At 51.0% G+C, this 26,129-nt stretch overlaps 1 protein-coding gene across 1 annotated transcript; it reads right to left on the bottom strand.

Moving 5' to 3' along the window:
- Positions 1 to 425: 425 nt before the first annotated feature.
- On the bottom strand, positions 426 to 26,035 carry Wnt9a (Wnt family member 9A). The gene is made up of 4 exons (XM_090340153.1): positions 25,924 to 26,035; positions 7,722 to 7,978; positions 6,022 to 6,284; positions 426 to 3,714 (listed from the first exon to the last, which is right to left on the bottom strand). The coding sequence occupies exons 1-4, from the start codon at positions 26,016 to 26,018 to the stop codon at positions 3,232 to 3,234; spliced, it is 1,098 nt and encodes a 365-aa protein (XP_090196279.1). The 5' UTR covers positions 26,019 to 26,035; the 3' UTR covers positions 426 to 3,231.
- Positions 26,036 to 26,129: the final 94 nt, after the last annotated feature.

The following is a 26,129-nucleotide window of genomic DNA, read 5'->3' as shown; positions in this document are numbered from 1 at the left end:
TGTGGAAAGGCCCTGGGCACAAGGGAAGAGTTACCTTGAACTGTAGGAAGAGGTGGGATTGGGGAATTGTTCTGAAGGACATAGGACAGATAAGAAATCTTCTAAGTACCTTAAGTCCCACCTAGCCTGGACACAGGATGTGTAGAGAAACCAGGGGCCTGGAGCAACCAGAGGCTGAGAGTACTAGTCTCTCAGGAATTAGCAATTAATCCTCTACCCAGAGCCCTTTCCTTTGCCTCAGGTCTTCCTGTATCTTATTTCCCCAGTCTTTCTCCTTCATCCAAAACTTTCCTTCCTCCTCAGGTGCTGCTATTCCACTCCACCCCTCTTCCTTTTTTCTATTTCCCCTTCTCCCTGGTCCTCCCCCCCCCAACCTTTCCCTACCTCTGTCATCATCCTCCTGTCCCTCCTCCTCTGCCCTAATCTCTCCACTCCCACTCCAGTCTCCTTAGCTTCTCTGTCTCTTTTCCACCTTCCCTCCTCTTCTGGTCCTCCGGTTCCTCTAATCCTTACCCATCCTGCCACCTCCTCTTCTTCCTCCTCCTCCTCGTCCTCCTCCTCTTTTTTCTCTCCTGGTCCTTCTCCTTACATTCTCCTCTTCCCTCATCTCTTCCCAGGCCCCCCAGAACCCTTGTGAAGGCAGCAAACAGAGGCTGACTATAATTTAAAATACATTTATTTAGTGTTTCCATTTGTTTTGGGTTGTTATACAAAGCTGTTAAATAAATACATTCTCCGCAGTCACTCAGGTACACACCTACTTGCTACACAGATGAGGTAGAGAAATCAATAGGTTCACACAAGACTCCACACAAACACGGCATCCCTCCTGTATCTCATCTGCCTCTGCTCAGACAGCATCAGGCCTCAGAGGCCAGATTCGCCAGGGCAGCTGGAGGGGAGGCGGAGGCCAGACTGCCTGGCCCACGGCACAGACACTGAGGAGAGGGAGAGACCTCCACGGGCTGTGCAGTGCACTTTCCCTCCACTTCGTCCCACAGAAGAGAAGCATGTTAAATAGAGGCTCCGGCACGTGGGAGTTGCTTCTTCATTGAGCAAGACATTCTAATATATATTTATATAGAAACAAACCAGCCAGCAGATATTTTCAGTCTGCCTTGTTTAAAAAAATACTTTTCTGAATATTCAGGACATAGAGATAAGTGTTACTATTTGATTTTTTTAAAAAAAATCCTTCCTTTGACCCAACGCCCTTCCCCAGATCCAACAGTGACTAAGCTCATCTTGTGAGGAGCCCGGGGCCAGGTTTGCCATATGCAGCACCCCAATGGGTGCAGGTATCCATGGAGCATGAGTGGGGAGCATCTCCTCACCTATCAGCCCACTCACCACCTTCCAGCCCGGCCTTGCTTGTGCTGTCACACACTGCCACCTGCACTGGCTTCTGGGGATGGGATACTAATTGGGTTGTCATCTGAACCACAGGAGAATAAACTTTGCTATTTACACTATCCAAGAGGGAGCAGGGATCCACATCCACATAAATACATTTTCTATTAAAACAGTCCCCCTTCAGCTTCCTGGACCCCTGGAGCTCTGGGGGACCTGCTCCTTGGTCAGTAGTTCCTACATCCATGCCTGCCTGCTGCCTACCCCACCCCAGCCCACACCACCAGGGCATCCATCAGAACGAGTCCAGGTCCAGAGTCTCAGGGAGCCAAAGAGCCATCAGATGGTGCTCTGAGAAGGGGCATGGCCCAGCTGGATGCTGACCATGCCGGCACAGCATGCACAGCGTGCACACACTCACACTTGCACTCACACATGCACACACGTGGACACACACTCACACCAAACCAGGTCAGTGTAGGCCACCCTTCCCCTGGAAAGACAGTTGCACAGCTAGAAAGACAGCACTCGTGTCTGCCCAGTCCTTGTGTGGCCCCCTCAGGAGAAGGGCCTTCAAGGGGCTGGCCTAGCCTGTCACCATACCCACGCCCAGCCCAAGAGTACGTGCGTCCAACGGCCCTGACACCCGGCCATCTATCCATGAAGTGCAGAGTGGGTTTGGTAGAGAAGAGAGCTTCCAGAAGTCTTAGGGCTGTGGCTAGGCTTGCTTGCTTCATTTCTTTCCCAACATCGCCTTGGTCTAGTGGTTTCAAAGAGCAAGCAGGGAAGCAAGGAGTGTGGAAGGGTAAAAAGAGGCATCTCCCTGGCCAGCTCTGCTCAGCCTGGGGCAAGTCAGAGGGAACGGCTGCGGCCTGGGAGGTAGCAGGGGCGGAGGACATAATAATTACTATATTAAATAATAATAATTTAAAAGTCATTGTTACTCACTCCAAAGAGAAGTGCTCATATGAGAGAGGCAGTGCCTTCCAAGCCTAGGAATCTAGGTGGCTGGGTCCTGGAGACACAGCGGGTTGCACTCTCCTAGTGGTTTGGCTCTCTGAAGACAGTGCTGGTGCAGGGGTGCTGGGCCGGCCCACTCCCCATGGGCAGCCATGGTTATGAAGGTGCACTATCCCTCCGAGCCTCAGAAGGAGCCCGAGGCAGGGAGGAGCAATCAACAGATTGAGGCCCTGACAAGGGCCTCACTTCAGGGACTGAGACAACTTAGAAAGAATTACTGCAATACTCTCGGGTCAGGAAAGGAAGCTCAGTTCCAGGACATAAGCAGAGTGGTTGGGGAGGCCAGACAGGTGCCAGTCATAGACTGGCATGAGCTGGACACACTGTGACACTGGCGAGTCGTTTTTACCCACCTCTGGGCCTGGGAGACGGGACATAGCCAACTCAACCAACTAATTGTCGCATGCCTAGATCCCAGTGTGTTAGGGTAGCCTTCAGCCCTTGTAGGTATAGATCCCTTGTACTGTGTACAACACCTCCATCCCATAAAGCAGGGATGGTTGGACCTCTGGGGCTCAGCCCTCATAAGTGTAGACCCTTTGTACTGCGTGCAATGCCTATATCCCATTCAGGGGGCTGGCCAGACCCACAGAAGAAGAGGGGGTGTCAGCCCTTGAAGATTGTAGACCCCTCACGCTGTGTGCAATGCCTACACCTCTTATGGAGGGTCCTGTAGAGTCTGGGGGCTCAGGTCTTGCAGGTGTAGACCCCTCGCTCTGTATGTAATGACCACACCTCTTGTCCCGTTGCAGAGCCGGCAGGATTTAGGGGCTTGGCCCTTGCAAGTATAGACCCCTCCCTCTCCACATGCTGTGCGCAATGCCTACATCCCATGTAGCAGAGCTGGCAGGTTCTGGGGGTTCAGCCCTTGCAGGTGTAGACCTCTTCTCGCTGTGTGCATTGCCTGCACTCCACGTAGCAGCACCAGCGTACCTGGCACTGGCAGGGCCTCGTCACCACCCGGCTCTGTGTGTTGTGGCCTCGGCCACAGCAAATACTCTCACAGTTCTTCTCTCGGTGGCACCTGCGGCCAGCGGTACCTGGGGAGAATCGGCCTGCCAAGCAGAAGCTGGGGGAGTCGTCCAGGTGCACCAGCTCTGGTGTACGGGGCAGTGGGTCATTACTGCCTGCCCCTGAGGCTCGACCCCGGGGTGGAGAGATGGCACCTGCCTCACCAGTGGCTTCATTGGTGGTGCTGCCCACCTTGAGCGCAGTCTCATACTTATGTTTCAGATGCTTGCCCACTTCATGGAAGGGCGCTAGCTGCCGCCAGCAGGTCCGCACTGTGCATGAGCCAGACACGCCATGACACTTGCAGGTGGTCTCCACTCCAGCCTTGATCACCTGTAGGAGGAAGCAGAGGGCATGAGGAATGTGCCATGTGACCCTGCATACCTGCTGTGAAGATGCCCCTGCAAAGGCTGGAACTACCACCCACCCAGTGCCAGACCCCACAGTACCCTACCCAGACTCAGTCAGACCCAGACCAAGTCATCAATGTCTAACACACATGAAGCCTCAGGTCCTGGCTCCTTCCCAAAGACCAGGCCTCCAGGGAGATTCTCTGCACCTGTGTAGCCAAGGCGGGGCCCAGTCCCACCAGAGTCTCCCATGTCTGGTCTCAGCACACTGGACAGGCAAAGACAAATGTGACCTCAAGCACTGGTTGGCTTCTTGATGGACCACCTCCCTCCCTAAGTATTAACAGTATAGGCACAGCCCAAGCCAGACTGGGTTAAGATGCTAGTGAAGTGGATCCAGACACTCTGCAGAAGGGCAGAGACTCACACCTCTCAGACAGAGTAACTTCTAGGGAGAAGAATTTAAAAGTGCTACTCCTCGAAGAACTTTCAGGGCCATGAGCATGCCATGCACTCCTTGCCCCCACAGGTAGGAGCAGGCATGCCTGAGCACCAAAAATTGCAGGTATGGCAAATTGTCAGGGAATCTAAATCCTTCCCTTCCCAAGACTTGAGCCCCATCTGCTAACACAGGTCAGCTGTCCTAAGGGATCTCCTGTCTGACCTCCCACTCCTGGGGTCTGTGCAGGCACTGCTTCAAATCCTTGGAGGGATGTGGGGCTGAAGCATGTCAGAAGGCCCCTTTCCAGGTGGGCCAGGAGCCAGCTGCTAAGCTCCCTAGCTAGCTCCCAGGAGGGCCCAGCTGGAGTGGGATTAAGAAATGTAGCCACCCTCCCCACCTTCCTGCCTGCAACTGAAGAGTCCCACTTATTAAAGATGTTTTACAGAGAAACCTCGGACAAATTTAATTAAAATGTGGCTGCCTCAGGCCCAGCAGGCCATTGGAGCACTCTTACATTCTGACTTTTCATTAATACCTCACAAAAGGGCAAGTTAGGGAGGGAGGAGTCAAGCTGGAAAGAAAAGAACTGCCTGGCCTTAGGGATTTAATCTGCCCTTGCTGGCTCACTCTGCCTGCCAGCCCTTGCCTAGGAAGGCAGAGGGAGATAGCAAGGGGACTGGTCAGAAAAGGGGAAATCCAATCTTTAATAAGTGGGGGATTCACAACTCTGACTTCTCAATAAAGAGGAGCTCAGGGCAGGACTGGCTGTAATTACGTGCCTATCATTCCCAGACTGGGGATCCATAGCCCAGGCAAGGTGGGGGGAGGAAATGCTCTCTGCTCTGGACAGAGGCACTGGTTCTGGGCCTCCTGTAACCCATTCTGAGTCTTGAGCCAGTGTTAGTGGTTTGCATTATTCAGGGATGGGATAGGAGATGCTGGGGGCCAGGGTTAGGGAAACGAATACTCCTTCCCAGCCACACGGATCTGGGAGCTTCGTGGCTGAAAAGCCAGGTTCATCCAGGGCTCCGAACTGCAAAAGTGCCTACAGGAGAGCCAAGGAAGTCCTTGACCCTTGTCTATCTTTCTTTCTTTCTTTCTTTCTTCCTTTCTTTCTTTCTGTCTCTTTCTTTCTCCTTCCTTCCTTTTTTTTTGGCCAGTTCTGGGGCTTGAACTCAGGGCCTAAGCACTGTCCTTAGTTAGAGCTCTACCACTTGAGCCACAGCACCACTTCTGGCTTTTTTTCTATGTATGTGATACTGAGGAATTGAATCCGGGTCTTCGTGCATGCTAGGCAAGCACTCTACCAACTAGGCCAAACTCCCAGCCTTGATCCTTAATTTCTTGAGTTGGGAATCTGTCTTCCGAACAGAGTCTTGACAACAGGCAGAGCCACAGAGATAAGACTAGGCAGACCTGACTGAGACTGACAGGTTCTACACACACACACACCCCATTCCACCAGGATCTCCTTCCTGCCTTACTAGTGGCCACCCTCAATGGGTCTTCTGTGACAAGAAGGCAAACTGGTATCCTGGAGTACAGACCACCAAGCTTCGCATTAAACTATCTCATTGAGAAGACCCTCCAGGGGCTTGCATAACCAGGGACAGAAGCATATCAGCCCAGATAGTCTTTCCATGGCTCATTTCCAGGAAGAATGGCAGAGGACCCTGGCTAGCACTGTATGGTAGCCTATTTCCTCCAGGACTCTTTCATTTACATACTCTCCTACCTATGCCCAGTTCCATCCATATACTTCCTGCCTCGCCCAGTCTTTGCCCAGCCCCGCCTACCCAACCTGCATCCCACCCACCCACTCGAGTCCTGCCACCAGGCCCAGCTTGCCTTCACACCCACGAGGTTGTTGTGAAAGTCCACCCGGGCTCGCAGATCCTTGCTTGACCGTCGGCCCAAGAACTCTTTGACGAACTTGCTGCTGTATTTGAGGTTGTCTCCACAGCCACCCCACTGCCAGGCTTCCCTGTTCTCTAGGTCGGGGGCCTCATCGCAGGTGCAGCGTTCCATGCGTCCTGCACTACAAGCTTTGGCGAGCGCGTGTGTCAGGCCAGCGGAAGAAATGGCATAGAGAAAGGCAGTCTCCTTGAAGCCTGAGGTTGAGGGAAAAGGACAAGTCAGCAAGGCCCATGGGCCAGACAGCCTGACAATGCTGCAGCGCACTGCATGCCCTCTGCCTGCTGCAGCCAAAGCACAGCTGTGTTTGGGAATGACAGCTTTCTGTGTCATTTCTAGTGTGGGGGCAGAGTGTGGGTTGCTCATCTATGCAGTCTATCCAGTACCCAGAAGGTAGAAGGTGTGGACTGTGTCTGCAGTATAGGACTGATTGGAAAGGGACAGCCACAGAACCCACTACGGCTGCCAATTATGGCCTGGTGCTGAGAGATGCTATCCAGATCTCCAACCTACTGGCACACTGTTCTTAATCACGAGGCCCTTGGCAAACTCTCCCTTTGACCTCAAGACTCCTAGCACCTGATCCCTCCCCCCGCCCAGCTGGTAAGCACTCCACCACTGAACTACATCCAATTTGTGTGGAGGGGTGGGTGGCTACTACTGGGATTTGAATTCAGGGCTTGCACTCTTGTGTGGCTTTCGTGTGTATATGTGTGTGTGTGCTAGTCCCGGGGCTTGAACTTGGGGCTTGGGGGCCATTAGTGAACTTTAAAGCTATCACTATATCAATTGGGTTTCATTTCTACTTCTGTTTTTTTGTTTGTTTGTTTGTTTTTGGTTGGTTGTGGAGTTAGGACCTCTGGGTCTGGGGGCTTGCCCTGAGCTTTTTCCACTCAAGGCTACTGCTCTATCACTTTGAGCACATAGTGCCCTTCCAGTTTTCTGGTGGTTAATTGGAGATAAGAGTCTCTTGGATTTTTTAGTGCCCAGGTTGGCTTTGAATTGCGATCCTCAGATCTCAGTCTCCTGAGTTGCTAGGATTACAAGCATGAGCCACGGTGTCCAGCTCAATATCTCCAATTTTTAACTAGTCTGTTCAGAAGTTCCCATAAGACCTTACACTTCCAAGTGGACAGAGTTTGCTGGGCTCTTGAACACCTGGCAAGTGACAGGAGAAAGAGTTGGTGCCCTGTCAAAGGCTGCTGGAGCCAGGTAGTGTCTCATGCCTGTAATCCTAGCGACTCAGGAGGCCGAGATCTTAGGATCAAGGTTCAAAGCCAGGCTGGGCACAAAAGGACCTGAGACTCTTATCTCCAATTAACCTCTAGAAAACGGGAAGTGGAGCTTGGCTCAAGGGTAGGGTGGTAGCCTTGAGCTGAAGATCTCAGGGATAGCGCCCAGGCCAAGTTCAACCCCCATGTCCACCCCCCACACACACACACCAAAAAACAGGCTGCTGGAATAGAGAGGTACAGTCAGGAAGAGGGTGTGGCCAGAGTGGGAGGCCAGGAACCGCATCCTCTCTGCCCTTCCTGAGCAGGTGCGCTCCCGGTTCACAGCAATCCAGCCCAGAGAGACATGCATTAGGGATGTACCCAAGCCTGTCCTGGCAGGCCTGGCCCAGTGGCACTCACCTCGCTTGAGCAGGCTAGCGCGGTAACGGCCCTCCAGAGTGCAGTTCCAGCGCTCAAAGCGGAACTGGTACTGGCACTCAAGTGCACTCATGCTCACAGCCTCCACCAGTGTCTCGGCCACACCTGGATCCCGGCGGCACATGCGACGCTGCTTGCGCTCCAGCTTCAGCCGGTCGCAGGCCTTATAGTGTGCCTGGGCAGCTGCTTCTGGCTCCAAGGTCAGCGGGAGGATGGTCAGGGGCTCACTGCCAGTCAGTCTGGAGAGAGACAAGAGTGAGCCCTGGCCCCAGAGGATGGACTGCCAGCAAAGGCAGTTGAGGGGGAGGGGCCAGCTCAGAGCCTCCCAGGGGACACAAGAGCCCCCATACAGGGAGGAACCAGAGAGGGTGGTGGCTCAGGGAACTCAGGCATGGCACAAGGACCCTCACTGGCCCAGCCACACACTGCCGCCCTTGCTCCTAGATGTCTCCTGACTCCTTTGGCCCTCACATCACTGCCCTGAGCATGTCCTCCACATGACTGTCTTTGCTCCTAATCTGTCCCTGATAGTTTCAGGGAGCCCAGCTGACACCAGTCCAGGTGAATCAAGGCTATGTCCCAATGCAGCTCCCCACCAAGAGCACAGCACAACCTAAGGCTCTCTGAGGGGAGAAAGGGCCAGAGATCTCCAGGCTCGGCACTCATTGCTGTTACCAGCTGGTGCTATGATTCTCAGAAGAGGGGCTCCCCTCCCCTTTCCACCCTCCTGCAACCTGTGCCCGTGGGAAGTGTGCAGGGGACAAGGGGAAAGATAGGCCCCAGACAACCTCCCATATCTCCCAACTCTTAATATCAGGCCCAAAGAGCTCTAGTTACAGATCCAAAGTCTCATCTTCTGTACCTTCTCCCAGTCTCAGGCATACCTGACCCCCATCTCCCCACTCCTTAGCCTTTTAGTTTCTTACTGCAGACTCCTAGACATTCCCATCAGGAATTATCAAACACACCCCTTTCCTGGACTGAGGAACACTCCCATTCCAGGCTGGCCCCTCAGGTGCTCCTCTTATATCCCCACTCCCTCTGACACAGACACCAGCATCAATGCCTGCCCTGGGCTCCTACCTGTGGGTACAGCCTTCTGGTCATTCCCCATATCTTGGCTCCATCCCATGACAGACAACCTGAGTTCTGCAAGCTGTGCTATAGTAACCCCAGACAGAGGGACTGAATACCCGGGCCCTAGGCATGCCCACCTTGAGCAAATATTCCTAGGCCTTGAGCCCTGAAGACAGAAAGGCACCAGCATGTGAGCAGGACTCAGAGAGACCCACCAAGAGCACCATCGGAAATAATCTTTCTGGCCCTAATCTCCTCTGTGAATAATGTGGAGTACAGCTTTAGCTGAGCTCCATGCAGGGGGGCTCCAAAGCCATCTGCTGCATGAGCATGGGGTCTGCATGGAAATATGCAGAGGTGAGTGGGCAGGGCCTCAGGGATGCAGAGGCAAGAGGACAGAAACTTGGGGAGGAGTACAGAGGAGAGTTTCAGGGCCATGGATGACAGCTCTTAAGATTAGAGAGGCCTCTTGGGTTAGGAGGATGGTTAGGTAAAGCCAGAAGGCTTGTGCCCCACCAAGGACAAGGCCTTCATCTCAGAAGCTCAGGCAGGGAGTTTCAGGAGCTGAGCAAAAGTTCCCTCCAGGAAACTCAAGGATGACTTTGTGGACATCCAGGCCTTGTGCAGTGACTAAGCTTACCACAGCAGTCTCCAAGTCTCAAAGGCCCTCAGAGACTACAGACCGACTGCCCATCAAGAGCAAGGTACAGGAGGGAGCTGGGGAGCAGAACCTAAAGGCTGCCAAGCACAACAGAAAGCAAGGCGGTACTGCTACTCCCCAAACTCAAGGGCAGTTTACAGTTCGGAGACTTCTGTTTCCCAAGGGAATGCCACTGTGCTCAGAAGACAAAGGCTAGCCTTCCACCTCCACCTCCACGTGCCCTGGCCTGGATTCTCCCCGACACCCCCAGATCTAAGACAGCACCACATGGCCAAGGCCCTTGAGAGGGGACCAGGGATCATTTGCCAAGTACAACTGAGGTTGTGGGCACAAAGAAAGGCATAGGAGATAGGCGGAGAAAGAAGAAAATAAGAGTGGGGGAGGGAAGGGGAGTGGATGAGGCTCCTAAGATCATTTTAGAATGGGATGGCTGCTTTCTCTACAACTGTAGCCAGACATTATAGAAAATTAACACACCATTAAGAAGTCCTAGTTTTTACTAGCCAAGAGGGAAAACAAAAGCCTACAGTTAAAAGGGTGAATGGACAGATGACATCATTGAAGAAACTATTTACAAATTAAATCCCAGACCAAGAACCAACTTCAAGCATGTGGGCAAAGTCATTTGTTTACAGGCTAAACAAATAACCATAGGAATTCATTTTGTTGTTGTTGTTGTTTGACAGTCCTGGGTCTTGAACTCAGGGCCTGGGCACTGTCCCTGAACTTCTTTTGCTCAAGGCTAGCACTTTACCACTTGAGCCACAGTACCACTTTTGGCTTTTTCTACTTATGTGGTACTGAGGAATCCAACCCAGGGCTCCATAAAGGCTAGGCAAGCACTGCACCACTAAGCCACATTCTCAGCTCTGAGAAGTCATTTTTTTAAAGGATCAAGTAGACAGGAGTAAGAAGGAATAAAAAATTCTGGTATACAGTTTACAGCTAACAATAATGTATTGTGTATCTCAAAAAGCTAGGATGATTCTCAACAATTTTACTATGAAGCACTGACAAAACTTTGAGACCAGTATCAGCATTGCATAATATATATGTACACTAAAAACATTTCATAGTTCCCCATTAATATGTACTACTGTTATGTATCCGTTAAAAAAAAACAAAGGATATAAGCACACACATCAAAGGAAGGGGATATAACTGCGTCTAAGAACTTAAAGTATATTCAATGTCACTGCAGGAAACACCCATGAAGAAGCCCAGTCAAGGTGGCACATGCTTGTTATAGCCCTTAGAGGAGGAGACTGGGAGAGCTGCCATTCAAAGCTAGCCAGGCCAAAAGGTTTGTAAGACTCCATCTCAACTAACAAGTTGGGCATGATGTGCACAGCTGTACAGGGAGGTAAAGGTAGGAAGACCCACCCTGGTTCCAAAAAAAAAAATATGAGACCCTATATAATAAATAATGAAAGCAGAAAGGTCTGGGAGAGTGTTCAAGTAGTAGAGTGCCTGTCTGGCAAGCACACGGCCTTGAGTTTAATGGTCCTCCAGTACCACTTATCCACCAGTTAAGTGCAAGGCAAAATACTTGATGAGATCATTGTTGAAGACAGAGAAAGTCAGAACCGGCCATGGCTGTATTTCTAGATTGACAGCTATAACATTTGTAAATCCACCCAACCAATATGGTCTGAATTCCTGTATTAGAATTCAATCTCCCAAGGTGAAGCATTAGGAAGTGGGCCTTTCAGAGGAGCCTGAAGAACGGGATGAGAGCCTCTGTCTCATGCAGACCTCAACCACCTCCATGTGAGCCAGAGCACAGCCATCTCCAGTCTTAGAATCTGGTACACACTGACCTGGGGTTTCCAGCCTCGGCATTTGTGAGTAAAACGTTCCTGTGATTCACCACAGTAGTCTGAGCAGACTAAGACTGCCACTTGTCTCTAGAAATTCCAGCCATAGCCAGGTGTGGCGGTTCACACCTGCAGTCCCAGCATGCAGGAGGCAAGGCAGAACAATCACAAATTCAAGGGAGATGTTTGCTTGGGCTGCATAACAAGTTCAGGGTCAGCCTGGGCTACGAAGTGAGACCCTGCTCCAAGACAAACAGAAGTACAGATGTGGAGATGGTTCTCGTTTGCTCTGATGTGAATACAGTAGAAACTATTCCAGAGTTTAGTTTTTACCTTTTCCTGGGCTGACACCATGCAGTACTGCCTTCCCTTGAATGGGGCATGGCACTGGGGCTCCACACCAGCCCTGCAGTCCTGAGGGAACTGATAGGCACTGTTGCCAGTGTTTTGATGAGGAGGTCACCTAAGCAACTATTCAATACTCTTTAAAACAGTCTGTGAGGATGGTTTGGCCTAACTGTAAATTATGTGAGAGCTCGGAGCATGTGTAAGGTCAGCTACAGGGGAGTGTCCAGTACACTCCTTATTGATATGATGGGTTTATCTGGATATCATCTTGTGCTAAGTTCAAGGGCACCCAAGGTTTGCACCTCAGAACACAGGGGAAGTAAGGGGAAGTTGCTTAGATTTTGGATCCAACTATTTCATAGAAAGGGAGGCAGGCAGCAGCCCTAACCGACTGATGACATGCCCACCCCATGAGCCTGTTGTAGACCACAACAGGCAACCAGGGGCAGGGGTTATCCAAAGTCAGCAAGTAGCACAGGCCACCCACCCATTCTCTCACCTGCCTTGGCCTTGCACACTGGCCTGGGGTAGTCAGTATCTACCCACACAGCCTGTCATCCCTCCCCCCGCCCCGACAACCTGTGGCTTTGTACTTCAGATAGTGAACCAGCAGCCTGGCACCACATGGCACAGGCCCCACCCACAGGACCAGCTGCCTGCCTCACACAGTGCACCTGCTGCCAGGCTCAATGCAGCTGCCACCCTGGCCCCTGGTGGGCGTCTGGCCTGAGACAGCACAGACTGAGCCAGTTCCACAGTTCTGCAGAGCCGCCAAGCTGGGCACCAGTCCCCCAGGTAGAAGGGAGCTCTTCCCAGGACTGAGACTTTTCATTCATTCATTCCCTGCCACCCTTGACTAACCAAACTGTGTGACTTGATTCCATGGCCAGGCCACTCATCTTTCCACATGCCTATTTCTACCTTAGAAGCCCATTCGAAGGGGCCCTTTACCTCATAGCACAGATACAAATCATCTCAAAATGGACTGAAAACTTAACTGTAAATCCTGAAGCTGTGAAACTACTAGAAGCAAGCATGGCAGTGATGCTTCCCAATATCTATTTCTTTATATATTTATATATTATGATTTCTTTTTATATATATAATGATTTCTTTATATATATATAATCACAAATGCATAGGTAATATAAGCAAAAACAGAACATGGGATATGTCAAGCTAAAAAGCTTCTGCAAGGCAAAGGGCACAATCAACACAGCACAGAATAGAAGAAAACCCCTTGTAAAAGAGGGCCATTGCCCCAAAATGATCTCAGTACTGGGAGGGTATTCAGAGGAATTCAATCAGAATGTTGAAGACATAACAGCACTCCCACGTTCACTGTGGCACTAGTCACAATAGCCATGTGCAATCTAAATATCCACCAACTGATAAGCAGATAGACATTAGTGCATAATCACTGTGGAACGCCCTACAACCTTCAAAAAGAGGAAATCCTGTCATTTGTGACAACCTGAATGGGACTGGCCATTAAGATGTTGCATTTAATATCACAAGCCATATACAGAAAGACAAGTACCACATGATCCCACTCCTAGTTGGAAGACTGAAAAAGTTGAACTCTGAAGTAAAGAGAAGATGGTGATTATGAGGGGTTACAGAGATCATGGTCAAAAGATACAAAAGTTCAGTTAAGTCGCGTACCAGTGGTTCATGTTTAGAATCCTAGCTAGTCAAGAGGCTGAGATCCAGAAGACTGCAGACTTCCTTTGTTTTCACATTTCCCCCTTGCAAGCCTTAAAATATTTATCTTGTCTCTCCAGAGCAACAAGAGTCATTAGCATAAGATCTCAGCATTGGTTATGCTTGAGCTCAACCTCCTCACCCACCATTCAGTCCCCGGCTAGAGGACTAATATCATAGCATCAAGCAGGCAAACTAGACATCAGGATCAGGTTAAAGTAGTTCTCCATGGCTCTATGTGCTAAGAATCTTTCACACTCATTGGTGGGAATTGATATTGTCAATGACATCTCTGACATTGAAGACTTCAACTTGATCAGGCCAGCTCTGTCCCTTCCTATCACTGGCATCTCTAAGAATACCCTGTCACTTGTATGTTTTTAGCTTTCTTGTGTTCCTTCTACTGACCTTGGCTGCCTTATAAATGTTCTGTCTGAAGAGTTGGCATCAGGTAAGAGTCATGTCTTCTTCACAGCTTGGAAAAACCCAACGGAAACAATCTAGAGCTGAGCTTTTCTTGGTGGGACAATGTCTGTGCCAACCTAAAATTTCCTCTCTTCTCAATTATTTTGTTGAGTTACAGACCATAAAGTTGGCGTATTCAAAGACTTTTCATGTATTCACGGATACATATATCTATCACTTTTTCATTGCCTCAAAATGAAAACACAACCTTTTATGGCAAACCTCATGCCGCTCAGAGCTCCCATGACCAGTGACCTGCCTTCTGTCTTGGTGGATTGGCCTGTGCTGGGTACATCATGAGTGGAGCTGCACATCAGTTGTCCCAATTTCCCTCAGCACAGTGTCCTCCAGGTTCATCCACCTTGGAACTAAAGTCTAAATTTCCATCCTTTCTAAGGTAAACACACCTGGTAAGGTGGGCCACACTTTGCTCATCCATTCACTAGTGGATGCACTCAAAGATGCTTTCTACTCTCTGCAGTTATGTACTTGTGTGCACAATTTTATGAGGATATATCAATTCCTCTCAGGTACACCTGGGAGTGGAACTGATGGGTCAACGGGAACTGTTATGTTTAAACCTTTGAGAAACTGCCAGCGTTATTAGCCAAAGTAGTGCATCACTTCCTTTAAGCCTTAGGCAACAATTGCCACAAGTCCTCTCATCAGTGAATTACTCGGACATTTCCTGACCATCTTCCGGTAAGCTGCCAGCTCCTCTGCCACTGGCTTTCAGGTCTGTGTTGTCCTCACCATTTCTCTTGTTGTCCTTCATTTCCTTTGCATCTGACTAGAAGTGCTTCTACTTGCTTCTCCTGAAGGATTCTTTTTTTTTTTTTTATAGTCCTGGGGTTTGAACTCAGAGCTTTAACTCACTGGGCTGGTGATCTACCTCTTAAGCCAGCCTCCAGGTTAGATGTTTCCTCAATGTGTTCAGGCCTCACACCTCCTTTAAAAATACGCATTTAAGGGATGGGAGTTGGGCCTACTGGTAGAGTGCTTGCCTAGCATACATTAAGACCTCGGTTCCTCGGTACCACATACATAGAAAAAGGCCAGAATTGGTGCTGTGGCTCAAGTGGTAGAATACTAGCCTTGAGAAAAGACAGTGCCCAGGTTGAGTTCAAGCCACAAGACTGGCAAAAAAAAAATGCATTTAAGCCTTATTTCTAACCTCGGATTGCCATACTGCACCTGAGTCACTGTTCAGCTATCTACTTTAGTGTCTCATTTTACCTTGTTTCTATGTCCACACTCTGATATCCTGATGGACATCTCATCTGGAACACTTCTTATAGAATACACCTAACCGATACCCCAAGCAACCCAGCCTTATCCATGAGCACTGTGGGCCCTCTACATCTAGGTCTGGGTTTACTGTTCCACACCAGACCTGTGGGCTTTCCTTTTCTTTCTGTTCATTTGCAGTCTAACAGGACTGACTCTCTGTCTCTCTGTCTCTCTCTGTCTCTCTGTCTGTCTGTCTGTCTCTCTGTCTGTCTGTCTCTCTCTCTGTCTCTCTGTCTCTCTCTCTCTCTCTCTCTCACACACACACACACACACACACACACACACACACACACACACACAACTTCAACTCCCCACATTACTATGGTAAGAAACTGACATTTACTATGTATGATATTAGTCTGTACCTCTCTTGTCTGTGTCATCTGGTGACAGCCCTTCCTGAGTTATACAGTTATGTTTAGAGGTCCATCCTGGGGCTCAGAAAGACAATGCTTCTCCAGTCAGCACTGTCTTATCTGCACCGTACAAGGCCTTTCCTTGGTATTCTGTTCCCTCCTGCATCTGAGGACCTCACGGAGTCTTTCCCTCCCTTGGTGAGTGTTATCCCTGGCTTCCCATGGACTCTGCTCTCTGGTTGCTCTTATGATGCTGACCTCGGCGTTTTGTCCTTCTAATGTGTTAGATTCCTATACAAATTTATTTCTACTCTTTGCTGAGGAAGACCTTGAGAGCTGAGTCTTCTTCATAGCTTTATTCAGCCCTGTTCAGCTCTCTCCCCAGAGACTTCTAGGACTTTCCCTGGGCTAGATGTTTCCATCCGTCCACCTCTCCACACTGTACTCTGCATAATTTCTTCTGACCCGTCTTCCAGTTTGCTAATTCCCTTCAGCTGTTTCCAATCTACTTTTCTATGAATGCCTATTACTGACATTCTCTCCCTAGTTCTGTTTGGTGTTTCCAAACTTGCTGGGTCAGTTTTTGTGGTTTCTCCTTTACAGATATTCCAAACATATCTGCTTCTGTTGTCATTCTTCCCTCTTTGAATTCTTCTTTCTTTTTTAAAATCAGGCTTCTTTCAATCCCACGAGTGTGGTGCGTCTCTGTGGGTCTCCAGCCATATTTCCACGCATGCCTAGTTATCCCTGCCTGACCATGTGTTAGTTTCTGTATTTGAGAAACTGTTGACAGAAATAATTTAAAACAGAGGATGAAACACTTTAATGGGACAAAAGATACATAGTGGGAAACAAAATATATGATTGCCCAGAATCTCATGAAGGACTCTTATTTGAATGAGGGTATTTGCAAGTATAATGAAAGTAAAGCAACTTAAGGCAGAGCCATCCTGAACAGGGTTAAGGCAGCAAGGGCATCTCACTAAGACAAAGGGAAAAATATAGAGGGACAGAATAGAAGCCCCAAAATAATGGGCTGTAGAGACACAGCCACAGCCTGGTAGCAAGGCTTTCAGGACTGGGCAGGAAAAGGAAGCAGGCAGCTAGCTGTCACATAGATTTCAGACTTGGGAAAGAGCAGTCACACTTCTTAAAGGCAGCCCATTTGGGGTGACATGTCACAGAAGATCCAGGAGGACAACACTCATTTCAGAAAGAATCTTTATGTGAACTGGTGAGCTTCTGTAGACACACCAGTCCTCTGACACAGAGACTCTAATACTAAGGTGAAGCAGGGTGCTGGGATATACAAGTACCTCGGGCCATTAAGCTGGACCAAGGTTAATGCCTATGTGTGGCCAGAACCTTCTCCAAGGCCCTGTCTTTCCCCAGTGGCTCCTGAGACCGTGGGCTTGGGAGCTGGAGTGGGGAGGTCTCTGAATATTCCTGTCTGCACAGACTTTCACGTCCCCTCCATTTCCTCATGTTTGAGATTCTAAATCACACTCACAGTTTCTCATTCAGCATCTATTTTTATTATTTCATCTTGTTAGTTGTTCATCAGTTTTAAAGTTAAATACATATATCCATACTCATATATGTACACACAGATACACATACATGCCTGTCCATCTATGCTGGTGTGGGTGTGTCCAAACACGTACATACCTATGAGCACGTGTATACCTATGAACACATGTGCAAACCAACACACTGAGATTCAGACATACACACTTGCACTTGTGTGCTCACATGGCCAACATAATTTACAAATGCACAAAATACATGCATACATAGCCAAATAACCCATCATAAAGATGCAGAGAGACATATACAGACACTCATGGATGTACACATACAGACGGGTGCACATCTTCAAATATACACTTGCAAGTACACAAATACATGTGCATGTGTAAGTTCAGTTTTAGCTCCAGCAAGAAGACTCACTGAGTTGGAGGACCTTCTTACTGTAAACAGGGTGCCTGTACATGAAATGTCTTCATATATCTTCATCTTGAACAACCTGGTAGGGTGTTACTATGTATACACACAGGATGAATACTGAAGTTCAGAGGCTTATTATATGGCTAGGTCCTTGCAGCCCATGAAGGAAAGCCAGAATAGGACCAGTTCCTCTACTGTAAAAGTGGCTCCTACCCAGCCCATGACTGGTGCTGCCTCAAGGTTGTTTTCTTGAAGAGTCAGGTGTGACCCAAAGGATTCCCATACCCTTCAGCACCCCGGGACTCCCCACACTAGCTCCCATCCATTTCCTGTCAAGATGCAGCTGTGTCAGAAGATGTGAGACCAACTAGAAGGAAGGAAGAAAATTCTAGCCACACAGAGTCAGGGGTGCTGCACAGGTGGCATTGTAAAGCGGTTCCATTCTGCAAAGTCCGACTGATGGCTCTGGTCTCTAGCTCTGGGAAGTAGCACAGGGAAAGATTATAGAACCACCTCCCTGAAAGCTGACCAGTGGGGTCAGCATTGGCCTCAATGAAGCCTGTGCTGACAGACAGGTGCCTAAAAGCCCCAGCCTTAGACTGACTTATAGAGAGGAACTGACAGCTCTATGGTCAGGATAAGGCCTGGGGATCATTCCTGGTTCCTAGGGCCAGACCTTAGGCGCCACTCTGTGGCTGCCTGGTGACCAAGGAACCTCCTCTGAGCTCTAGTAAGGTGATTCTTTCCCTCAGGCAAGGGCTAGAGAGTCACAAGGCCCCAACAATCCAGGTTGGCTCACTCCAGGGCCACCCTACCCAAACTGGCAGTGTGCCCTGTCACCTGAGCCATGAGCTCCTTCTATTCACAGGGCAGGCAGGGACCAGCAACCCCAATGGAGGAATGCCAGGCCCCGAGAGCTGCCTCCCACAGCCCTTCCTCCCTCCAGTAGGTCTTGTCACCCTCAGCCACCCTGCTCGGGAACTAGCTCTCGCTGGGCCAGGGTGGAGGGAGCCAAGGGTGCAGTTCCAGAAGCCGCAGTGCCCTGCAGAGGAAACCTCAGCCCCTCCAGACAGCGTTTAATTTCTGTGTGAAACAAAATCAAAACAAATTCCAGCACTGAGAGACTAGAGCTGAGATTAACCCTCTGTCCTCCCCATGGTCTGAAATTCTACCCTGCTCAAGTCCACCTTTCAACCTGAGCACATCCCTGTGTCTCTGAGGGCTGAAACACCATCCCAGTGAGCAGACATGCCCAGGATGAAGCTAGGGCCACATGCCACAGAAGAAGGCACTGATCACAGGGGCCAGGGGGACTTGGGAGAGTACAATTCAGTCCCCCTCGCTCCCTTGCTCACTGCTCATTCACTGTCCTGGGGGACAGTGGGTCCTGGGGATCAGCTGGACAGAGGAAGACAAACCATAGGCAGCCACTACCTCAAGAACCAAGGCACTGCCTAAAAAGAGAAATATCCCTATCTACCACAGATATGAACTCATTTGTCCCCACAGCAGCCTCTGAGCCCCAAAAGAGTCATTGGACCCAACGAGGAAGGTGGGAGCAGATTCTTGCTAAAGGAGCTGCCTCTGTGCCCAGCCACCTAGGCCCCAGGGTTCACAGAGGGTCGACAGCAGGTAGGACGGTCAAACAGAGCTGTGAGACCCTCAGTAGCCACAAGCATGGTCCCATGCAGCAACCCGGAGTAGGATCCCTTCCCCAGGTGCCACAGCAAGTCTACGACCAGGAGATTGTGACCAGGGGAGTTTTTGCTCCACATTCCCATCTGCCAGAACAGAGCTAGTCCTACATCCTCAGGCTCCAAGAGCTGCTGGCAGCATCTTGTCCTGGGCTAGACCTCCAACCCACTTCCCCTGGCCGCTCCGACCTCAGGTATCGCAAAGAAAAACAAACGCAGCTTGCGGCTTGCCTTTTCCATCGCCTCGTCCGGCTGCTGAGCCCAAGGTGCTGAGCTGCCAGCTGGGAGGCCGGGTTTCCTCCTATGTGTATGCCCAGGCCAACAGGGACCTCGCCAAGAGGGGCCAGGCCTGTGAGTCATGGAGCAGGGGTAACTTGGTGCCACCCAGATTGGCAGGTATGGACACCTGCCGCTGGGCTGGCAGGCTATCCTTCACATAGGGCCATGTGTGCATTCCACCCTTCTCATACACAGACATGCATACAGCCAGGCCCCTCCCTCAGTGGTTATGGATGTAGTACTTCTGGTCCAGTCCACGCATGCGAAGGTAGGCAGTCTAGCAGTGCAGGAATCGGGGTGGGATAATACTCACTCCCAGTGGGTATGGACACAGACAGAGCGGTGGGTCACACTAGTCTGTGAGATGAATGAGTATCATGGACCCCCTACAAACTGGCAGAAGACTCCCACAGGTTTTAAGCTGGTGGAGCCTTCAGCAGGGGGTACACAGTACAGAGCTTAGAGAAGACACAATAGGAGACTCTCTTCTTCTCCAAGGTTGTACTAGTTGGGACACATTGACTTGGACAATTGTCATAAGGCTTCCCAGAAGAGGCAGCAACCCAGGTAGAGCCTGTAAGTAAGGCCTGGACAGGTAGCATGGTCCACTTTACTCTGACACCATTTTTTGATTCCTAGCCAGGAAGACACCCCCAAGTAACCCATCTCGTGTGTTTTGAAGGGCCTGGCTTTGCCCAGTCACCAGAGAGCTCATGCCAGGAGCCACACTACTGCCCTCAGACAACCATGCCTCCTCCTAACCCTGCAGCAGCCTGCTGGGCACCACAGGGCACCCCCCCACATACACACATACCAGCACAATACACAAAGGCAGCCAGGTGCCTGGCAGGCTGAGATTAAGAGGGCGAGTGCCGGAGGACTGTCAACAGGTGTCATTTTTCCTCAGCCAGCAAGGAGGGGCCTTTCGGTGCCCCTCCACCCTTCCCTTATCAACTCATCACTCTCCCCGGGGTTCGGGCCTCCTCAGGAAAAATCTGTACTTGTGTATTCTTTCCTAGAGTAAAAATTACCCACATGCCTCATTTATGGTGGTAAAATCCTGGGACCTAGCAATGGAGGACAGACACAAGCGGTAGTCTCCCTGCTCCCTGACCTTGGGCCACCTAAATGCTGCATAGCATCCACCGGGCTCTGCCCAGTGTGGGCACCCAAGCCACAGCAGCAAGAGGCAGAGCGTGTGATGAGGACAGAAATGAGATTAGGCCAGCTGTCTCCCCGTCCAGACAGCCGCCGGCTGTGGATAGGACATCTGCTCACACAGCTGAGGGGGGCCAGGTGGTGGCTGCTTCCGCCTCACCTCAAATCCCACCATATAGCTGCTGGACAGTACACCCCATCCCCTCCAGGGAGCCCAAGGGAGCTTATGAACTCCAGCCCAGGAGTCTGGTCTTGGTCTGTGTGGGGAGCTAGGGCAGAGTCCTTCCCCCTGTCATGTCAGGGGGTGCAGAGACATGCTCAGGCTCTGCTGAAGATGCTTCTGGTATAGAGCGGAGAGGGGAGACTAGTTCTCCCCATCTGCCTCTCACATCTGCATACATGGCCCCATACAATGAGAGGTCAGGTGCCACAGTCACTCTGCTGATCACCAGTGTTTTCCTGGGCGTCATGAAAGCATGCTGGCCCACCTGCATCCCTCCAAAGCCAGCAAGCCCTCCTCCTCTGGCCCATCTCTAGTCTTCCCATACCTACTGCCTGTGTCTCACCTATAAGGCCAATTGCAAGAAGCCTGACTGCCACCTCTTCTGCCTTAGATGAACCCCACCATAGGCCCTGTTCACTAATCCTCCAAGTACCATGACCCATAGCCTGCCCGGGGTTTCTGGAGCTGGGGGTTTCCATGGAGAACAGCTGCTCACAACTATACCAGTCACAATTAACTTAGGCCTAAAAGTTCAGTCTGTGATTCCTCAACTCTGGTCCACTCAACTCAGGAAGGATCCTGACCCCCAGCTAAACCCTTTTCCAGCCTGGACTATCCCCAGAACATGTTCTATACAGCCTAGTGGTCCACTATACTCCACCTACTCTTTCTAGTCTTCTCTGATCCCAGCAAGGACAAGCTAATTATTCTTGTCAGACATGGCCACATAGATCAACCACCAGGCCCCAGGATTACACACAGGGTCAAGGGATAGGCTAGCCCCTACCCTGTTAACCTAAGCAGTCTGAGCGCCCACAAAGGCTCTCATAGACAAGAACCTCCCCCCCCACACACATACACACGCACACATGTCAGAAGCCTGGCACGTGACAGCCACCTGAGGATGTCACCTCTGTGTGTTTAGAAATAAGAGTATATCTGTACACAGAATAAAACATAAAGTTCTCTATCCAGGGACAGATCTAGACTATTTAAAGTGTCCTTGCAATTCAATAACAAAAAAGAATAGAACTAAAAATATGGCAAAGAAACTGAATATATGCTTCTCTAAAGATATACAAATGGCCAGGCTCATGCCTGTAATCCTTGCTACTCAGGAGTCTGAGATCTGAGGATCATGGTTCAAAGCCAGCCCAGCAGGTGGGACTCTTATCTCCAATTAACCACCAGATAACCAGAAGTGGGGCTGTGAATCAAAGTGGTAGACAGCTACCCTTGAGCTGAAGAGCTCAGGGGCAGCTCCCAGGCCCAGAGTTCAAACTCCACAACTAAAAATAAATATATAAAAATGACCAAAAAAACCCACAAAATGATGCTCAACATCATCAATCATCAGGTAAGTGTAAGTCAAACCACAATGAGATACTACTTCATCCCCACTAGGATTAATAGAATTAAAACTAGAAAGTGCTAGTGACAATAAAGAGAAACTAGAACACTGCACATTTTTGGTGGAAATATAAAATGGTATGGCTACTTGGGAAAAAAGAGTTTGTGAGCCCCTCAAAAGGTTAAACATGGAATGACCTAGCAATTCCATTTCCATGGGTATGCACACCCAATGAACTGAAAGTATATATTCATACCGGGGGTGGAGGGGACTTATTCACCAAAATGTTCATAGCAACGTTTGAAGAGAAAACAAACAAACAAACAGTAGAAACAGCCTATCAATTGAACTTTTTTTAAACTTCTAGTATACTCATCCAATTGAGTTCAATCCAATCGTAAAATGGAGTGAAACACTGCTTCGTAGTACAGCATGGATAAAGCTCAAAAATATGACTCTAAGTGAAAGAAGCCAGACACAAAAGGCCACATAGTATATGATTCCATTTATATGAAATGTCCAGAGTAGGAAAGTCCACAGAGACAGAAAGATTAGTGGTTGCCAGGGGCTGGAGGAAGGGGAATGGGGAGTGAATGCTTAGTGGGTATGAGGTTTCTGGGCTGAGGAAAATATTCTGGAATTAGATAGTGGTGATGGCTGTACAGTCTGTGAATACACCAAAAACCACTGGGTTGAGGGAATTTCACAGAACGTTAAATTGTATGCAGGAACAAAAAGAGGGCCTCTGTAGGTGGGAGTATGATCAAGTCCCAAACAACCCACAGTGGTCCAAAGTACCCAGAGCTTGCTATTCAGATCTGGTTGAGTAACCTGCAAGCATTTTCTGAATGATGTGAATGCACATGGCCAAAACAGAAAAATGAAAAACAACCATCTCAGAGTTTACAACATGCCTTCCTGGTCTTTTATATATTTATTTAATTTATTTATTTATTTTAAGTTGAAAAGTTGGAAGCCCCAGCTTTCCCAAGGAGCTCTGCTAGGTCTGGCTCACTTCTGCCGAGGATTCCTGAGAAAAGGGTGGCAAGGTGCCCAGGTCCCACCAAGAGCAGTCCCTCAACTCTCAGCTGGGTCTAAAGCCTCCCTTCTAAATGCCAAAATGACCCAGTGGCAAAATAACCCAGACACTTGTTCCAGACTTTTGCTGCTCCACCCTCTTCAGCTCCATCCTCTCACCTTCAGACTCCAAGGGAGGGGTAAGAGATGAAGAAGCCAGTCTGAAGCCCATGCTTGGCAGGGGAGGGCCTGGGTCTGTATCCCCCTAGCCCTCATGTGACCTCCAGCTAGCCCCTTCATGCTCCTATCAGGTCTGCCAGCCAGGCACCAGGAACACAGGCAGCCTGGGGAGAACCAGATGGGAATGCCACCTGCCGATCAAACCAGGATGCAGAGCTGGGCCAAGGGAAGAATAGAGAGGAGCCCCTTCCCCATGGCTGGCAGCCAGCCTGGAGGGGTCCAGTGGCAGGGTGGCCAGAGGCCTCTAGAAGGGAAGGGCGGCCAAAACGGGCAGGGTTGGGTTGCAGCTCAGGGAGGGGGCAGGGAGGGCTTCTGCTGCCACGTGACCCTCCCCGGGGCCAGCCTCTCCTCTCTGGGTTCTTGGGCTGTAACTGGAGCCGCGTTCCTGCCTGGGAGCCTCCGTGCCAGGCAGAGCTTTGGAGAGGGGGAAGGGAGAGGAGAGCCCTAGATTCCAGCTCCTTCTCCTAGTTCCCTCTCCATTTGGGCTGGGGAGGGCTGTCCCAGCATACCCCATAGGAACAGCAGACTCCTTGCCCAGTCTCCACCTCCAACTCTGGCCCCGACTGCCCTTTCTGGATTTGAGGGCTTATGTCCTCTCTTGGCTAAGCCAAGAGCAGAACTTCTAGACACAGAAAAACCCAGGGGTGTGTTTCCTCCTCCACCCCACCTTCCATCATACCCAGGAATCAACTCCAGGGTGACAAAATCACCTATTCCGCCCTCCAAGCTTTCGTATCTCAGCCCGATTCAGAAAGTGCCCATTCTGAATCTTGCTGCCTTGTGCAGTGCTCCCTGCAGAGGTGACAGTCCCTAGGGTGCCATGCCTCACAAGCAGTGACAAGGAGAGTTGCACTAACAGGGAGCTGGCCCTTGACTTCTTGGAGGTGTACTGGGGGGCTAGGGGAGCTCACAGGGGGACCACAGCAGCACTGAAACCCTGATTACTAGCAACAGAACCAACAGGCCAGGGTATGGAAGCATGCACACACACACACACACACACACACACACACACACACACACACACATACACACACAATCTAAAATACTAAGCTCCAAGACTTTCTCAGATACAAAGCACTGAGACAGCCCTTCATTTCCCCTAGAATCTGAGTTTGGGGACCAAATCCAAGGTGGAGCAAAGCAGCCACCTAGACAAGCCTGGGTGTGACAGAAGCCTGATGAGCAGAGCCTCTTAGTTGGGATGGGTGAGAGGAAGGCACAGCTGGCTGATGAGGAGGCTGTGACTCACGGTGGACCTGTAGCCAGACGGCCATCCTCTGGCCCTCCCTCCTGCGCACGGGTGAGGCTCAGGGCTGCACAGATGGCATGCAGGGGTGTGCCAGCCCCAGGCCCTGCGGCCCAACACATAGTCAGAGCCAAGAAAGGGCCAAAGTGGGGGTCCCCCAGGAATGGAGACACGAAACTGACCTTGGAAGGCAACCCAAGAGAATGAACAGAAAAGAAAGGAGAAAGAAAAACACAAAGGGAAAGTTTCCCATGAAAATATTTTATTTTCTTTGAGAACAGGATACACCTGCAGGGCTCCTCCGTCCAGCCAGCCTCTCCCTGCCCTGGCTGGTGCCAGATTCCTGGGCCAACGGAGCCCTCTGCCGGCCAGGCCGCTGAGCGCTGGACGCCTGGGCCAGGGGCAAGGGAACAGGTGACAGGGAGCGGCCCAGGGCACCCTGGACTGGGGCTGGGACCCAAGGGGCCGGCCAGAGATCCTGGAGGCGGCTCCCGGGAGGGAAGGAAGGAAGGCATATAAAGCTGGGGACTACCGTGCTCGGTGCCACCCTGGATCTCAAGAGTGCTCAAAGCATGGTGAGGGTCCCTCTTAAAGGTCGCTAGGGTGTGGGCATCTCCGTGGGGGGATGGGGAGTGAGTGGAAAAGGAGAGAAGGAAAGGACGTCGAGAGACGCCCTGACAATACCGAAAACTGCTGGCGGAGAGAGCCACCCCGCAGGGCAGCGCAGGCACTGCCCTGGTCAGTTCTCCCAGACGCGCTCCCAAGGGCCAGGGCCCGGGGCCCCCACCGGGCGCCACAAGCAAAGCGCAAAACAAAACCACCACGAAATGTTTTTCTCTAACTCGGAGCCCCCTCTAACTCCCCGCCCCTTTGGGTCTCAATGGAAGGAACATCTGGATTTTGTACTTATTTTTTGTTGTTGTTGTTAAATTAACTTCTCCAAAGAGCAAGGGGGTTGGGTGGGCAGGGGCCCGGGAAACTCCAGTCCTTTTTTTTTTTTTTTTTGGCAGAAACACGACGGCCTGCGGCAGGGGCGACGACAACGACGTCTCAGAGGTCACGAAGAACCGCAGCCCCCCGCGAGCCCGTCGGACATGCAGGTCCCCCTGCCCTCCGCGCGTAGCGGGGACACCGACCCGCGGACCGAGCGCCGCGCGCGCCCCACACAAACAGCGCCAGGCAACCCCGCGACCCCGCCGAGCGCCGACCGAGCAACTGGCGGGCGCTGCTGCCCGGGGAACTCCGGACGCCCGCGCCCCCACCCCGGGCCGGTCCCACCGCCCGTGCCCGCCCGCCGAGGGCACCTACCCGAAGTAGGCAGCTGAAGGGCGCAGCGCAGCGAGCAGCAGCGTCAACCCGAAGGCCGCGGCCAGCCAGCGCGCCAGCAGGGACCCATCCAGCATCTTGCCGCGCCGCGGCGGCTGACCATCGCGCTCCCGGCTCCGCGCAGGGCGCGCCGCGGACGCCGCCCTCTTATAGCGCCCGCAGCAGCGGCCGCGCGCCGACCAGCTGGG

This window comes from Megascapheus bottae, chromosome 10 (assembly GCF_031878675.1).
Source record: "Megascapheus bottae isolate mThoBot1 chromosome 10, mThoBot2.hap1, whole genome shotgun sequence".
NCBI lineage: Eukaryota > Metazoa > Chordata > Mammalia > Rodentia > Geomyidae > Megascapheus > Megascapheus bottae.
Note: the sequence above shows the minus strand (reverse complement) of the source record. Positions and strands in the feature narration are given on the sequence as shown.